Source organism: Heteronotia binoei, chromosome 19, assembly GCF_032191835.1.
Source record: "Heteronotia binoei isolate CCM8104 ecotype False Entrance Well chromosome 19, APGP_CSIRO_Hbin_v1, whole genome shotgun sequence".
NCBI lineage: Eukaryota > Metazoa > Chordata > Lepidosauria > Squamata > Gekkonidae > Heteronotia > Heteronotia binoei.
Window position 1 is genome coordinate 21,287,800 of NC_083241.1, and position 17,151 is coordinate 21,304,950.

The window sequence follows — 17,151 nt, forward strand, 5'->3', positions numbered from 1 at the left end:
ATAACCTTTTATGTTAAGATGTTAACTCGTCACAAGGCTCATATGACACCAAAGGAATAATAAAACTTCTAAGAGACTACTGCGAACAGATTAAACAGAAACTTTTAGGACAGACACTGCACTGCAAAAAACAAAGTGAGTTACTTGAGGTTGTTCAGACTCTGATTTTCCCTCCTCACCTCCATGCACAGCCAGAGGTGTCCTAGAGTGGCCCTGCTCCCCTGGCTCTCCTGCACACCTCTCACCGCAAGGGGAACAGAAACAGCCGTGCAAAGAGATGCCATACACTTGAATGCAACAGTGCAGTAATTGCCTCTAGTGCCTGCTTCTGGACTCTATGGGTCTGGGGAGGGCGGAGGAGAGAATCTATACAGATCCTCCAGCACACCCAAAAGCAGCCAACGTGATTATTGCCTTGAAAAACAAAAGCATTTCTACTAACAGCTTCGAGAAGCAGCTGAATCAGGACCAGCTCTGTATAAATTAAGGTGCATCACGCAAAAAATGAACTCTCTTAAATTTAACAAGTTTTGGCGTCACCTTTATCTATCCATAAGGCTTGCTTTTAACAAAATACACTCATGTAAAACCTGGGATCCCATAACAGCCTGGATCCTGCCTCCATTTTCATAGCTACAAGGGTGGGGGGGTGGATGGTTGTCACAATCCTCCCTCCCATGAAAGATCTTTAATTACCCCCCAAAGGGATTCCTGGGGATTCTCTGTTCCCCTGGAACAGCAATTTCAGGAAGATTCTTTGGGGAGAATCTGTAAAAATCACTCCCCCTTCCACCCCTCTGCAGAAATCTAGGTGGGGATTCAACCCAACATTTTGAAGAGCTATCAACCTCCAGAGTTTATCACGTTGCTCTTAGCTGACCATGAAACTAAGGGCAAACCATTTCCTCAGGCCTAAACCAAAAAAGCAATCTTAGACCAGATTATTATGACTTAAGTGTCTAATGCCATCAGAGTGGAAGGAGATCAAATGGCATCATTTTCTCACCTTGGCTTGTTCTGTGGCAATGTCTTAGCGTCAACTGCAAACATTTTGGACACAAAGACAATGACCGGGGCAGTTTCTTCACTGCTGCATTTCATAAACGCTAAGCAAACATAAAATGAAAGAGTTACATGTCTTTCCAAAGTCTGATGACAGAATCTCTGGTTTTCTATGCATTTGCCAAAAGACAAGCTACTAAGTGGATTCGAGAGCACAACTAGTGCAGGACGTTTTGCATGTATACAACTAAGACTGAATTCTGATCAGATTTCAAAACTGAACATGTTTAAGGTCAGCTTATGATCTCAAGTGCAACTCCCTCTCACCCACCAGCAGCTGTGGACAGAGCCCTACTTGAATGGGACTTCCAGTTAAGAACTTTTTCTTAAAGGACACCTTTCAGCCAAATTGCCGAGATTTACTCACCATCTTTTAGGTCCTGAGTTTCTTGAGGCAAAGAATCAAATGCTTTCACTCCAACAGACATCAACTTTTCCACTCTCTCCACAGTGATATCAAGAGGACTAGGAAGTTTATTACAGACCATCGCTAAATTGCAGTGTTAAGGATACACAGTAATGGTAGCTGGCCCCATTCATTAATAATTTCAGCTATTCCCACTTTTCAAAAAATTGTGCAAAATGCATAGCCAAGTATCCCGTAATCAATGATGCAGTAAAACAAAAGGGCTCCCCTAAAGTCAGGGCTTCTCATTAGAAAGTTCTGATGTGAAAAAGAATCCAGGGCTCTTAGCAAAAAGTTTCTGAGAGGTAGTAGGAAACTATGCTCTGGTTAGACCTCACCGAGAGTACTGTGTTCAGTTTGGGGCACCACAATTTAAGGATACAGACATGCTGAGACTTTTTCAGAAAAAGGCAACAAAGACGGTGAGGGGTCTGGAGACCAGTTCTACAAGAAAAGTTTGAAGGAGCTAGGGATGCTTAGCCTAAAGAGGAGCTGACTGAGATGTGATATGACCATCATCTTCAAGTGCCTGAGGGGCTCTTACATACAGGATGGTGCAAAATTTCATTTTTTTTCTATTTATATCCCACCCTCCCCGCTAATGCAGACTCAGGGTGGCTCACAATACACAGCAAATCACAATAAAACAATTTAGATAAACATTAAGTTAAAACAGTTATTTTATTTTATTTATTGATTTGATTTATATCCTGCCTTCCCTGCCAAGGCAGTCTCAATTTAAGCAATTTGGTGCTAATTTCCATTTAATTACAGATGGCATTCGATGTTCTTAGGCATCCAATTAGATCTTTTATCTTGGCAGGTTCAGTTAAAAGCTAGCTGGAATAGTATTGTCTTGCAGGCCTTGCGGAACTGGGAAAGGTCCTGCAAGGCTCTGACCTCCCCAGGCAGTTGGTTCCACCAATGGGGGGCAGTGATCGAGAAGGCTCTGTCTCTCGTTGATTTCAGTCTTGCCTCCCTCGGCCCAGGGATCAATAGTAAGTTTTGCGTTCCAGATCTAAGTACCCTCTGGGGAACGTGGGAAGAGACGGTCCCTAAGGTAGGCAGGTCCTTGGCCATATAGGGCTTTAAAGGTAATAACCAGCATCTTGTAGTGAATCTGGTATACCACCGGCAGCCAGTGCAGTTTCCACAGCCCTGGCTGTATGTGCTCCTGCATGGGGAGCCCCAATAACAGCCTGGCTGCCGCATTCTGGACCGGCTGTAGTTTCCGGATTCAGGACAGGGGCAGCCCCATACAGAATTGTTTTCTGTTGTCTCAGAAAGTTGGACCAGAACTAATGGGTGGAAATTAAATCAAAAGCATTTTTGGCTCAACATTAGGAAGAACTTCCTGACAGTTAAGAGTGGTTCCTCAGTGGAGCAGGCTTCCTCGGGAGGTGGTGGGCTCTCCTTCCTTGTAGGCTATAAGCCTCCAAGGAAGGAGAGTCCACCACCTCCCGAGGAAGCCTGTTCCACTGAGGAACCACTCTTAACTGTCAGGAAGTTCTTCCTAATGTTGAGCCAAAAATGCTTTTGATTTAATTTCCACCCATTAGTTCTAGAGACTAGATGGTCACCTGACAGCAATGCTGATTCTGTGAACTTAGATTGTGAGAAGGACAGCAGGAAGGTTTGCATCGGTGCTTAATTCTTGTGGCCCTTTCTTATATGCTCAAGGAAATGCTGTTTGCCACTGGGGTCAGGCAGCAGTTTTTCTCCAGGTCAGTTTTACCAAGGATCCTGGAGGATTCCTGCCCCCCCCCCCACATCTTCTGGGAATGGAGCAAGTGTCACTGTGTGCTTGTGTGTGTGTGTGAGGGGTATTTATGAATTACCTGCATTATGCAGGGGTTGGACTAGAGGGCCCTGGATTCTATTATTCATGGGGGGATTAAGAATTCACCAGTGATATATACATGAGGGCTTCACCCTCTGCAGCTCCAGTTTTCCCCTCACATGGATATCGGAGTCACTCAAACAGAGAGGCCCAACAAAACTTTGATTTCCCCCCCCCACCCCATCCCAACTCTCTTCCTTTGCTGATCTCCAAAGAAACAGTATAACCTTTTCAGCAAACTATAAACAGCATTTCCTTTAAGGATACAGAGAACAGCCTGGGATATCGGCAGCCATTGACTGCAAATGGCATTAAGCTGAACTTTCGGATCTGTGTGGCGTGATTCGCGAGCACTGATTTTCAGTCCCAGAGAGGAAACTATTTTATCAATTTTTTCCTTATCCCTAAAAAAAAATAATAATAATAAAACACAAGGAGAGACAAAGATGCAATTAGATTCAGCAAACTATTTTAGCACAGAAATAAGGGGGTGGGGAATCCTTCAGCTCACTGGTCAACTAGGATAGATCAGGGGTGGCCAACGGTAGTTCTCCAGATGTTTTTTGCCTACAACTTTCATCAGCCCCAGCCATTGGCCATGTTGGCTGGAGCTGATGGGAGTTGTAGGCAAAAACATCTGGAGAGCTACCGTTGGCCATCCCTGGGATAGATCAAATATGGCACTAACAGGAACCACAGTCTTCCTGATACCTGCCATAATCCACAAAAGAGCTATGAGTTGTGGGTCACCCCAGCCCTGCACCTTCAGATTGAAGACCCAACTATGCATTTTGGATCCCCAAAATTCATTTGGCATAAATACCCAGCAGTGGGAAGAAGTGGACTGATGGTAAGAATTCAAGACCAATATTTTAGGAGACCTAAGTTGGAAACCCAACTGCCATGGAAGCTCACTGGATGACTTCGGGCCAGTCACATGATCTCAGTCTAACTTTGCCCCACAGGTGGTGTCAAATAGCACCTTTAAGACCAACAAAGTTTTGAATAAAACTCCGTCGGTCTTAAAGGTGCTACTTGACTCCTACTTTGTTCTACTGCTTGAGACCAACATGGCTGCCCACCTGGATTTACTTACCTCACAGACATACTTTGAGGATAAAACAAGAGTAGAGAATGCTGTAAGCTGCTTTGGTTCCCCTCTGGGGAGAAAGGGAGGGTATAAATAAGCACGGAAGCAAGAGCACCAGATTGAGGGGTATTCCTCTTACTTTTTCATAACAGCTTCGTAGAGGCTCCATATGTTGTCCAGAACCAGCTGCACAAAGAGAGGCTTCTTCCCTTTTGACTAGAAGAAAGCAACATGTTATTACAGGGTGGATCTGGTGATGGCCACTGGTTGAGATACATTTTAAAGAGGCTGGACCGATCTGTGGAGGGTGGGTTGATGTCTGGCTATCAGCCGCAAAAGCTGAATGAGACCTCCAGACTCAGAATGCCCAACGCTGGGAAGCAGTCAGTGGCTGAAGGCTGTGGCCCTGCTTGTGGGATTCCCTGCAACATCTGACCAGCTACTGGTGGAAATGGGATGTTGGACTAGGCAGACCACTAGTCCAACCAGCAGAGCTAATCTTAACTTCCTATCCTGTGGCTCTGTTTTGCAAGTGATAGGGCTTTCCTCTGACCCAAGAGGCATTCTGATCTGCGGGATCCTCCTCGCTATTTTCCCCTGCAAGGAACTAGTTGTTAGCCCCAGTCCATTGTGAACAAAAAGTTCACGGAAGAATATCCTTAGGGTACAACACAGCATGGATGCCCACCCATGCACTGCCATGGTCAAGGCTATGACAGGGAATGGGAAACCTCTGTGTGCTTCCCACAACTTCCTCCTCTCTGTCCCTTGCATAGTGCTGGGTAGATGCCTGCTTGACTCTGACAGCATCAAATCACCTGTTGTCAAAGGAGAAGGGAACTAAGAAGGAAGGAAAAACAAAATTGGTTGCAAGGGGCTGAGGCTCAGTGGAACAGCCTCTGCTTTGCATGCAGAAGGTCCCAGGTTCAATTCCTGGCATCTCCAGTTAAAAGGATCAAGCAGTGGGAGATGTGAAGGACCTGTACATGAGACCCTGGAGAGCCCCCGTCAGTCTGAATAGACAATACTGATTTTGACAGACTGATTCAGGATCAAGCAGCTTCACCTGTGGACGACTGTCAGAGCTGAGACAGCCAACCATCTAACTGCAGCCTTCTGTGCTGTTCCCAATCCAATGCATAGAGTTACAAACAGGGCTACAGCAAGAGAATCTGTGGATGGGCAGCATTTGCTGAACCAGGGTGACTGTTTTTAGAAAACCTATTCAAATATGAGATGGCACTTTGGTCTATTTTAATCAACTAATGGGCAGTCCATTTGTAAATATTTGGTAGGAGGAATACAGAGAGAATAGCAATGAGTCTTAGGGTTTGCTAAAGAGAAACTGAGTAATACTACCTGGTCGCTTTTCATGATCTTCTTGGCCTTTGTATTCAAATAATAGTCTCCCCACAAAGTCTTCAGCAATATTGATGGTTTGATTCCGATCTTCTGGCTATACAGCTTTGCAAAGTGCTCAATGCTGGAAACAAAGCAAGCAAGTCCTTGAAACAAGCATTTCTAAATAAAGACGAGGCTTTTCACAACAAGACATCTACATTAACCTGCATAGTGACCATATAACACATTTGATAAACGGAGGTACATTCTGCCTAGGAAACAGATGGTTGCATAGTGTTGAGGTAGCATGAATAAGCTGATGTATGGAACTCCAGACATGCTTTGTTCTTTTTACTAAGTGTCAATATGCCAAAAAACAGCTGACCCACTTTATGGTGACTAGGGCTCATTCACGTATTTATTTTATTATTTATTTTGTTGGACTTACATTATGCCTTTCCCGCGAAGCAGACTCATACTCTACAAATGCAGTAAGCATAAAAGCTTGCACGTGTGAATGGGCCACCACATAACTAAACCCACAGGACTGGCAGGTTGTAACAAGTCAATGCAACATTTGTTTTCCCCTTCTCCATTTTATCCTAACAACCCCATTGTGAAGCAAGATGAGCTGGTGACCCAGCAAGCTTTCATGACACAATGGAGATCTGAACCTGGGTCTCTTAGATTCTAGTCTCCTGCTGTGACCACTATACCACACATGAAGACAGCACAAAAAATAGAGTCTTAACTGGCAGTGGTTCAGCCAACACAGCAACCCTGTAGAGTCTTGAAGGCCAGAGATAGTCAGAGATGGTTTGCCACTGCCTGCCTCTGCAGAGCAACCTTGGACTTCCTTGGTGGTCTCCAATGCACATACTAATCAGAGCTGACCCTGCTTAGCTTCTGAGATCTGACAAGATCAGGCTATTTTGGGTTATCCTCGTCAATGAATAGAAGTCTTACATTTCACCCAAAACCTCTATTCCAGAAGGCTGAGAACAAATTCCAATTATCTGTTTGCTAGTTTCTAATTTCCCTTCATTCTGTAAATCAAATTAATGGTAATTTTTTAACCACAACAATGTATTCTATGAGCTTCTGCTCAAACAGAAAGTGAATACAACTGGGGGATCCTAAGGGCATGCTGAATGCTTACTATTTCAAAGCAAACTGGAGTTAAGAGACTGAACAAGCATATCAAGGATGCTTCAGGAAGAGATTTTCCATTTCAAGGGATTTACAATTGTAAGCACACTTCTCTGGAAGTAGTCCTAATGAAATCTGTTCTTAAGACAACTGATCGGTTACCAACAAATTTAGCAATGCTCATGGCTAAAGGCTGTTATAAAATCAGTCTTAAGCAAAACAAACTACAGAAGATGAGAAATAACCAGCAAGGCAGGTTGCTAGCTTCATCCTACCTGAACAAATACAACTGTGAAAATATTCCATGCTTTAAAAACAAGTTATTTTGCTAAGAGTGGTTTTTAGACACAACTTTTGCAAGAATTTTCTAGACCACCAAAGCAATTTATGGTGCTGGATTTAACCTTTACAATCATTAAACTGTCTGGGCACGTGAGGTTGCATCCTACTGGCTCTTCTGCTGGAAAAAAAGGAAAGGAACTCTTCTGCCCACTGAAAAGCCTTTGCTGGGGATCATGAGACCCTTCTGGACAGAAGTCACATGGAATAAAAGTTGCTGTGAGGAAGGGGAATTAGAGTGGAGAAGCTGGCAAAATCCAGCCCAGGTTATCATAAGAAGCACCTCCTCCCAAGTTCTTCTTCCCCCCCAGCCAAAACATTAGCTGCAAGTATCACTCCCATCTAAGAAGTGACCACAATAAAAACCTTCTCTAGAGCTGCATTTGCTCTGTGGAATCCTTTCCTCACCTGTGAAATTTCAAAAGCCTTTCCATGGAAAATAAGCACTTGCAAGGAGCTATAGGCAGGTTCAGGCAATAAATATTATCAAACCAAACACCCAAGGAATTAGTGTTGTCTGCTTCACAGGCACCTCTAGGGGCCAAAGCAGATCTCAGCAACACAGAAACCCATCAAAGGTCTTACTCCTTAAAACAATCAACATTCAATGCCTAGATCTCCCCAGAACATTCATGCTTCCAAGTTCAACTACTTAAGTTCAACTACTACGTATGGTATCACTCAACAGAGGAAAAGATTATCAACAAGGTTCTTCAAAACTACTGCTATGATTCCGAGTACTGCAAAGTAATATATATACATCTTTGTTACTTGTAAAAAGTATACAGAATCATAGAGTGGGAAGGGACCAGGGTCATCTAGTCCAACCCCCTGCACAATGCACACACAGGACTCAATAACAGATAACAGTAAAACTGCCTCCCTATCAAAAAAAAATTATGGAAACAACTCAGCTTTTGCACTAGCAGTAATTACGTGTACCACTTTGAGGGTTCAATTGGCTCAGCAGAAAAACTGGAACAAACCACCAAATGGTATTTGGTAACTCACCCAAAGCCCCAGCCATCAATTGCACTGGCAAATACTACGTTTCCCTGATCGGGTGAAAAGTAAAGGTGCGAATCATCAGTATACTCCAAACCCGCACTCCAGTCGTACACTTGGTCTCTAGGAGCAGAATCAGAAGTCAACTGAGTTTCCATGTCCTTCTCAGCCCTTTCTTCAAGCACTTTAGAAGTGAAGAGAGTTGCAGTGATGGCATTCACCTAAAAAAAATATGTCCCTTTTAATTATTTCTAGTTCTATATTGCCATCTATTGGACCCTAAATAGGGTCTCACAGTGGTTGACAGGAAACTGCATCCCCTCAGCTTTATTTCCTGGCACATAAAATACAGCAATATAACTTCAGCCATGGAAGATACTAACACACAGAACAGCAATGCTATCAAAAGCAAAACAGTAAGTGACCGCCCCCCCCCGAAGTCTAACCAAGACCCCCAGAAATAAAACTGCTTTCTCTAGTTCCCTAGAACTGTAAGCAAGTGGGACCAGCATGCCATTCTATTTACTCTTCCTGTCCCTTGCAAGAAAGACCCAGGGCAGCTTGCTATAAAAGTCACTTGTAACAAATTCTGGTGAGGGTGGAAATTGCTGTCAAGTCCCTGTTAAGTATCCTTAATGCAGAGCTTTTAAAGTGGCTACAGTGAACCCCTAGAGTTTTCAAGGCAAGAGACAAACAGCAGTGGTTTGCCATTGCCACCCTCTGCATAACGATCCTGGAATTCCTTTGGTGGTCTCCCATCCAAGCACTGACCAGGGCCAGCCCTGCTTAGCTTCCCAGAACTGATGAAATCCTGGCCTATCCAGGTTAGAGCAAAATTCTACTATGTAACAAATAGCACCAAAACCACCCTCATGTGTCACATTCCTTCTCCCTGGATGAGTTTTCAAGGGCCTGAAGTCCAAAGAAGGACAGGGCTGTTGAGCAGCTGGTTTCCCTCAGTCCTGGCTGGAGCTCCCCTGCCCCGACCACCCCCAGATAATGTTCACTGGGGAATGCTGTTGGGGAAGTGTGCTGGTAAGGAATGCATGTACTGTTGTTCCTTGTACCTGTCAGACTTACTTCTATTAGACACGGTGCTCAAAGCAGAGCCTCCTTGAATGACCCCAAACACACAAAGGAATTGCACAGGAGAAGTGAATCCCTAAGGTATCCTTGGCCCAGAGCTTTTCAAGTGATAAAGGTGAAAGAAAAAAAAAAACACCCCAAAACCAAACCAAACCAAGCAATATGAATTGGATACAGAAGTCAACGAAAAGCCCGTGGACCTGTTTCAGAAGTAGGGCAACAAGGTATTTGAAACTGGCACCAATTAAGGGGTGGCTGCAGTCAAGACCAGCAGAAGCTTCTGAATATTCTTCCCAGATACCCCCATGAGGCGTCTATTACTGTCCTTCAAACTGAACTGCAAGTGGGCCCTTGATATATTTGCTGTTCCTTCCACTTATGCATGCCCCAGCCCTTCAGCCAATCAAACAGCCATCCAGCCTTCTTAGCATACCTGTTCCAGGATGTTCTTGAGGAGAGAATAGGCTTCCTGCGGTGTGAACTTGAGTTCAATTATGAGCCGATCTATTTTATTAATCACTAAGACAGGGCGAATGTTTTCTAGCCAGGCCTGTCGCAAAACTGCATGCGTCTGGTGAAAAAAGAGAATAATGTGAATGGGCATAATGTCACAAAACTGGCAAATGAGAACAGCTTATTAAATAGTTGTGGCCTGATGCAACCAAATCAGGGTGCATGAGGATACATTGCAGGGACATGCCCAACTTTCTCACATATAAGCACTATACACCAGCATTATGCACAGTACTGAGGAACCAGGATTTGAACCAGATATACTTCTCAGCACGGTGAGAATTAGAACCCTTTGTCAGACGTTGGAGCTCAAAGTAAACGGACCATCATTTGTTGCAAAAGTAGTAGCGTTTATTTGATATCTCAAAGTTCTGAATAGGCAGTTATTGGAACTGATAGCAAGTATTGAAACATACATGGGTTTTAAGGCCTTACATCAAAGCATTTCCAAACAATCCTACATTCTCACACTCTGATGTTACAAGTAACACTCTCCCCACTTCTTATCGCTTGTGGCTCCCTTTCTCACGGAGGAGCCCTGCTGGCTCTCCTTGAGGCTTGCTATCTTCAAAGAGCTATTGCTTTGTTAGTGTTATGCAGAGAAATTCACAGCATGGGTTAGTAACATTTCTAAGACCGTTTGATATGCAAGGTCTTCTGCTTCATAGTTAGTAACAGGAGTTCAAAAATGGAGTTAGTCATGTCAAGGAACAAGTTACAGAATACATTCAGCATAATGACACAGTAATACTCTCCAATGTCTGACACCCTGATCCTGGTCAGGTTCTAAGCATTTTGTTCTTGTAGCTACACAAATAAAGATACCCCTGTCACTGCTGCTAAACCAAGATTCAATGAGACTGAGTCCCATTTGGATTTCCATTTTGTCTTATCGCAAAGATTTCAGGCTGCTAACCTCACACCCCTAGACCTCATGCACAGCTTTCTTAACATTTTCAGAGATCAGTGCATGCTGACTATAGAATGATATTTATTAGGGTCTTCTCTAGCTGAAAATATTGTTGTCTTTAACAACATTTTAATGTATTTCCCCTCAAACATGCTCCCCCACATTACCTGTGGACAGACTCCTTCCACAGCATCTACTACTACAATGCAGCCATCACAGAGTCTGACAGCAGTAGACACTTCAGAAGAGAAATCCACATGACCAGGGGAATCTATTAGGTTGATAAGATACTCCTGATCATCTAGAAAGGAAGGGAAAAGATTATTTTAAAAGTGAACATTCCATAAGCATGCTTGCCCACTTGGAAGGCACTTATAGCACATGGCTTCATATACAATAGGTCAGATCAAACCAGTTTTTCTCCTCTATGGCCAGTGCCAGATGGGCGGTTTAAGCCACCCCAGGGATGGCAGGCAAGCGGACCAAAAAAGTGCATCCAAAAGTGCACATCTGCCTGCTGTCCTGCTCCCAACCCATCCTCACCTGACCTGGAGTAAGCTCAAAAAGGCACCATGTCGAAAGTGGTACCTAATTGCTGGGGCACCTCCCTGGCATCTGGATGGCCAGGAAGTGCCTAGAAAGCGGTGGACAGGACACATGAGCACTCTGGATGCTCCCCCAGGGTGCCCACAGCCCATCTCTGTTTCACGGCCCATCTGAATGCTCCAGGGCATTTCAGTTTCTGCCGGCTCACTTCCTCATCAGCACGATGCCATCCTGAGCTGGCGGTCTGGAACCAGCCAATTTCAACCTATTCTGACCTTTGTTACAGCTCCCATCCTACACTGCTTTTGTCCATGCAGGTCCTGTGATCCTCAACACCAGCCCTTTTCAGTGGTCAAAGAGAGCCCCATCCTATCTTTTTCAGCTGTGGAAAAGCTGGTTGGCTCCTACCCAGTGATGTATATTTCACATCTCATCAAGCATTACTTCTATGGGAAATTTCTTGATCTTAATACACTCAGCCCAAATACTGTATATGGAATACACTAATTGCATTACCTTTCCCAAACAGCAACGTAATTGCACTGGATTTCATTGTAATTCCTCGAATCTGCTCATCCTCTCTGCTGTCCAAATATCTCAGCTGTGTGAATTAGAACAAAATGAATGATTCAAATATGAACAAGGTGTCTCCCCTGCCCGGTAAGTATGTATGAATGAATTATTTAAATCTAAGAAAGCACAGCTGGAGAAAAATAAATACGGATATTGAAAATCTTGTACCTTTCCTGCCAGTCTACCAGAGATTATTCCATTGCTAGAAATCAGACAATCAGCTAAAGTTGTCTTACCTAGGGAACAAAGCACAAGACATTAGGACAAAAAACACAAACCAACAAAAAACAACACTAAGCAAGTGCTACACTTATACCTTCTACAAGACCAGTCCCCTACTTAGGATATACAATTTTCTCCACAATCCAGTGGGGATCGACATGCAAAGCAAACGTGGAAGAGCTTTGCAGAGCTTATATGCAGTCCCCAAACCTGATCAATGTGTCAGACCAGGATTTGAAGATCCAGTTTCCAATCCCACTTTTGCCATGGAAGCTTGCTGAGTGACTTTGTGCCAGCCACATATTTTCAACCTACTTTACAGAGTTGATCCAAGTGGGCAACAAAACAAAGTTGGGTCCAATTGCACCTTCTAAGACCAACAAAGTTTTATTCAAGGTCTGATGAAGCACACGAAAGCTCACACTTTTGAATAAAACTTCGTTGGTTTTAAAGGTGCCACTGGATTTCAGCTTTGTTCTATTACTTCACAGGGTTGTTGTTGTTGTTGTGAGTAGGGATAGGCATGAACTGGGAAAACACAGTTTGGTTCATGGTGTGCCCAGTTCACAAGCAATCAAGAAATTTTAGATGCCAAATGAACTGGTTTGATTTGTGACACACTAGGACCACTCCTACTATGCTAGAGAAACCAAACTCACAGAGGATCAGCTGCTGACATTACTCTGCCTGCCTTCCAAGTTTAGTGAGGGCTGGATTTATGGGGTTCAAGTTATGGCTACCCAAAAAAGGTGCCCCCAAGAAAGTGCTTTCTGGGGAAATGACAGGTGGAGGTTCAGTCATAGAATGGATCCTGTGCAAGCTGGAGACACCAAACTTGCAGGGATCTCCAGCTTACGCTCCTCTACCAGCCCTCCAAGTTTGCTGAGGATTAGTTTTATGGTGTCCACTTCAGCAACTGTTTGCCAAGTGGATTTTCCCATTTCATACAGTAAAATCCAGTTGCAAAGTGTACTGAATGTGCGTTAGTGTGTGTGAAAGTGCACACTGTTCCTACTATGTAATTTTTGCTGTTGCTCAACACGTTAACACTTATGCTGTATTTCACATCTAGTTGGTTTCCAGATTTTTACAAGCCAAATGCTATTGCGTTGTCTCCTGGATTGTCTCACTTTCCTGATTGACTTATTCTATATAATCCACCTTGACCCTCAGTGAGAAAGGCAGACTATAAATAAATAAACTAACATTTAGCATGCATCTATAGTCATGTCCTGTTATATTGCCTCACATAAATTATTTTTGCATAACATAAAATAAAGATACCTTTGAAGAGACATAAGCAAACCTTTTTTTTTTTTTTGCGGGGGGGGGGGGGCACTTCATTTACTTTAATCCAAGGCAGCTGTGATCCATACTGGCAAATCAAAGGAATATTACAAATTCACTGTGAAACATATTCAAAATCTTACTTGTTTTGTTTGGGGTTGGACTAGATGACCCTGGAGGTCTCTTTCAACTTTATGATTCTATGATTTACAGAAAAATCCTTCTATCTTTGTGTCCTGGTCATAAGCTTCCTAGGAGCATTTTCCTGGACTGCTGCTTTAAATAGAATGCTGGGACAGAGTGGCCATTGTTTGATCCCTTGAAGGCTGTTCTTAAATTCTTATTCACACACATGTCTAATTGCCACCTACAAGTTACTTTACACAAAAACGAGCTACAAGGTAGCAATCATCTCATATCATGGCACAAAGTCTGCTTAAGACCAGACATCTTTATCAAAAAGATTCAAGATGCTGTGCAATCATTAATAAAAAGACAGTTATTGTTCAATGTGCAGAAATTCTTCTTACCGTGGTCCACATGAGCTAATATACATATATTCCTGATACAGGATGCCTTTTTCTGAAGTCCAGTCATCTTGCTCAAACTAGTGAGAACCATGGCTGGTTAGTCTGCAGTAAATGAAAGAATTTTGAATACCTTACTAAGAAGTTCAAGCAGCAAGCCTTTCAAAAAACTGCAAGGTTATAGAAAAAGTTTAAACAACACTAATGCCATAATCATAGGCACTGGTTGCCAGTTGAATAACAGATCAGGTTCAAGATTCTGGTATTAACATTCACAGTCGTTGTCAAGCATGGTAAAACTCAATGGTGATCTATAGTTTTAGGGCTCTCCATAAAGCTGGTCTGTAAAACTTCATGGAAGGCCAGTGTAGTATGGCTCTGTTATTCTTCCCCCCTCCCCCTCTTGCTTTATTGCTTTGTGTAGTGGAATAGGAAAACGAAACCAGTAGTGAGATGAGAAGAAGTAACACCTTCCCATACATTCCTGCATGGGAGTGTAGACCAACTGGGAAAGCAAGGACGAGATACTGATAACATAGTGAGAATGTAGACTTTTTGTCAAGCATGGTGAATTTTCTGGTTGTTAGAATTGTCAGATCATAGAATTGTTACTAAGCATGAATTAGATTCAGGCACATCAAAGTAGCAAACCCCCTCCATTGCTTCTTTTGCTTTTATTAACAAATGCAGGAATGTCCTCTTTGAAGATAAGACCTCCTGGGATTCATTCCCAAGCCCAGTGAGGCCTGGACCCAGGATGCGCTAACTGCAATAGAGATAAGGAAGTTGAATTTCACACGTGAAGAAAGAATTGTTTACAGAACCTTTGATGTGCCATTTTAAAGCTTGTATTCTGTTGTTACTAAGTATCAGTTCCAATACCTAGCTCAACTGAGCCACATGGATTATCAATAAACCAAACTTTGTTTCAAAACCCAAGGACTGGTTATTTTGAAATCTCATGCTTGACACTTTTATGATAGTTTATGCGCCGGCGGGCATTCCTCACCCCTTCCGGTGAGAACCCTTTGAAGTGTGTCTTAAAAGAAGTGTATCAATGTATTGTTGGTATCACTCTCAAGGTCCTGTACCAAGAGAGCATCTCGATTTAGCAATAAACGTAGTTTTGTATCCATTGGACTCGTTCTTTTGAAAATTGCATGCTTGACAGCCATATGCACTCTGAGATTGTTATAGCCACAGGACCAAATTTCTGATATGTTCGCCTTGTCTTGCACTGTTCTGAACAACACCTTCTGGTGGTCTTTGGCTCCAAAGACATAAGCTTAGCCTTAACCAGGACTTTCTCAGCCTGGTGGAACTCTCTACCAGATGAGGACAGGGCCCTGTGGGACTTATTATAATTCCACAGGGCCTGTAGAACAGACTTGTTCCACCAGACCTTTGGTTGGAACAATGGGTGCCTGGGTATCCCCCCCTCCCCCTGCTTAACTCCATCCTCTATACTCCATCGTACAAATGGTGTTTCTCACCTAATTCCCAAATACATGTTATATTAGACATACATGCAATAATTCCTGGGAATATTGTGATTATTATTCTGCCATCCTGTTCTGTTACCTTAAATTATGGGATTTTAAATTTGATTATTGTTTTACTGTTTTAAATGTTTTATTGATCTTATAAGCTGCCCTGAGCCTGCTCACATGGCAGGGCAAGATATAAATATAATAAATTAAAGAAGAGTTACTCCACTCTAAACCAACTGATTTAAATGGGCACAAACTGGAATACATATGACTAACAATATACTGTAAATATAGCTGATCAAGGTGGATGGAACTAAGATGATGCAGGCTATGTCATTTGGCCTTTCCAATGTCTGTCTTAATTAAATTGTCATCAAACTAACTCTCTCTCATACATGCACACACATACAGGGGGAAAGTGCTAGGACACCAGTGCAGATGTTACCCTAAACAGCAACAGAAACTCTCAGATATAAAAAACAGAGTTCAGATCCCTCCCACTACCATGAAACCTCCTTGATGATCTTGTGTCAGTCAATTACTTTGGCCCAACCTATTTCACAGAGCTGTTGAGAGCAAAATACAGACAGAAAAGTCCGCATACATCATCCAGAGCTCCTTTGAAGAAATAAATAAAAAAAAATTGTACTAAATCAATAAACAGGCTAACCTTAGTAGTTTAAGGGGTGCTTGAATCTAAATCAAAATCTACTAAGGATCCCAACCCTGCATGTGAATGAAAACAGCTACTGCTTGCTCCAGATCCATTCTAAGGGAACCACTGTTGAAGAGGAACAGCCTGTCAGCTGAGCTTAGGAAGGCTCCAGTTCCACTGATTCTTAGAAAGCTGCAAGATGCTAGGCAAGTGTGCTTATGAATAACTGAGCTTCTGCCACACCGGTTTGTTTTAGTAGCATTTTGCTGCACACTATGATTTTCAGATGTATTTATACGTGATATTTTGATATTGTTGTGCTTGTGCTGCTTTTTAACTAATAGTGAAACCTACGCACACAAGGCAACCAAAATGGAGACAGCAAAACAATTGCAACCTATGGAAGATACAAAGCAAGATAAACATACACAAATAGGATGAAGGGAGCTTTGACCGTCGAAAGCTGATATAAAGTGCACCAGACTTTGCTCATATAACACAAATACAACAAACATAATCTGAAGTATAGAAAAAAAAACCAAACCAAAATATCACACCAATATCAAGCAAAAACGAATTAAAAACTGAAATATCAAATGAAATACACGTTAAGCATAAAAAGTGAGATACAATAAAATAAGTATAAAATATAAATACTATACAAATAAAATCATATATAGAATTAATAAACACAGAATGCAGAATTAGTAGATAAATAAAATAAACATAAAACTCAAACTAAGTAAGACCGAATATTACATAAGGAAAACAAAATTATACAAAACCCTGCTTGGAGCCGCAGGTGTGAGCAACCTGTTGGACAGGTTCAGAACCCGGGATGTCGCCTCTTCCTTCAGAACCCGCCCCGCTTCCCAGTGCCTCAGCTGACCCTCGCTTTAAGAGGAAAAGAAGAAGAGGAAGAAGCCCGGCTAACCTCCTCGGCCACAGAACGTGGTCAACTTGCGCTCCCGAAGCAGCAAACGACGGAAAGCGGAAGAGCTTCTTTCACCGGGCCGGACGACTGTCGGAAGCGCCTCTCTCAGGACAGCGTCAACGCGCAAGCGCAAAGGGCGGAGCACGGTGTACAGTCGGGTTGTGAGGCCAATTTGA

The 17,151-nt window shown here is 42.9% G+C and overlaps 1 protein-coding gene across 1 annotated transcript in view; it reads right to left on the reverse strand.

The window, feature by feature from the left end:
- The window catches only part of EFL1 (elongation factor like GTPase 1), a 118,139-nt gene extending 100,990 nt beyond the window's left edge, over positions 1-17,149 (reverse strand). Inside the window, exons 1-12 of the mRNA XM_060259797.1 lie at positions 16,976-17,149; positions 13,900-14,001; positions 12,029-12,096; positions 11,804-11,888; positions 10,909-11,042; positions 9,752-9,889; positions 8,239-8,453; positions 5,758-5,881; positions 4,538-4,614; positions 3,576-3,712; positions 1,430-1,552; positions 1,007-1,106 (exon numbers count right to left, since the gene is read on the reverse strand). Coding sequence (XP_060115780.1) covers positions 1,007-1,106; positions 1,430-1,552; positions 3,576-3,712; positions 4,538-4,614; positions 5,758-5,881; positions 8,239-8,453; positions 9,752-9,889; positions 10,909-11,042; positions 11,804-11,888; positions 12,029-12,096; positions 13,900-13,990 — 1,292 coding nt within the window. The 5' untranslated portion in view covers positions 13,991-14,001; positions 16,976-17,149. The remainder of the gene's footprint in view (positions 1-1,006; positions 1,107-1,429; positions 1,553-3,575; positions 3,713-4,537; positions 4,615-5,757; positions 5,882-8,238; positions 8,454-9,751; positions 9,890-10,908; positions 11,043-11,803; positions 11,889-12,028; positions 12,097-13,899; positions 14,002-16,975) is intronic.
- Positions 17,150-17,151: the final 2 nt, after the last annotated feature.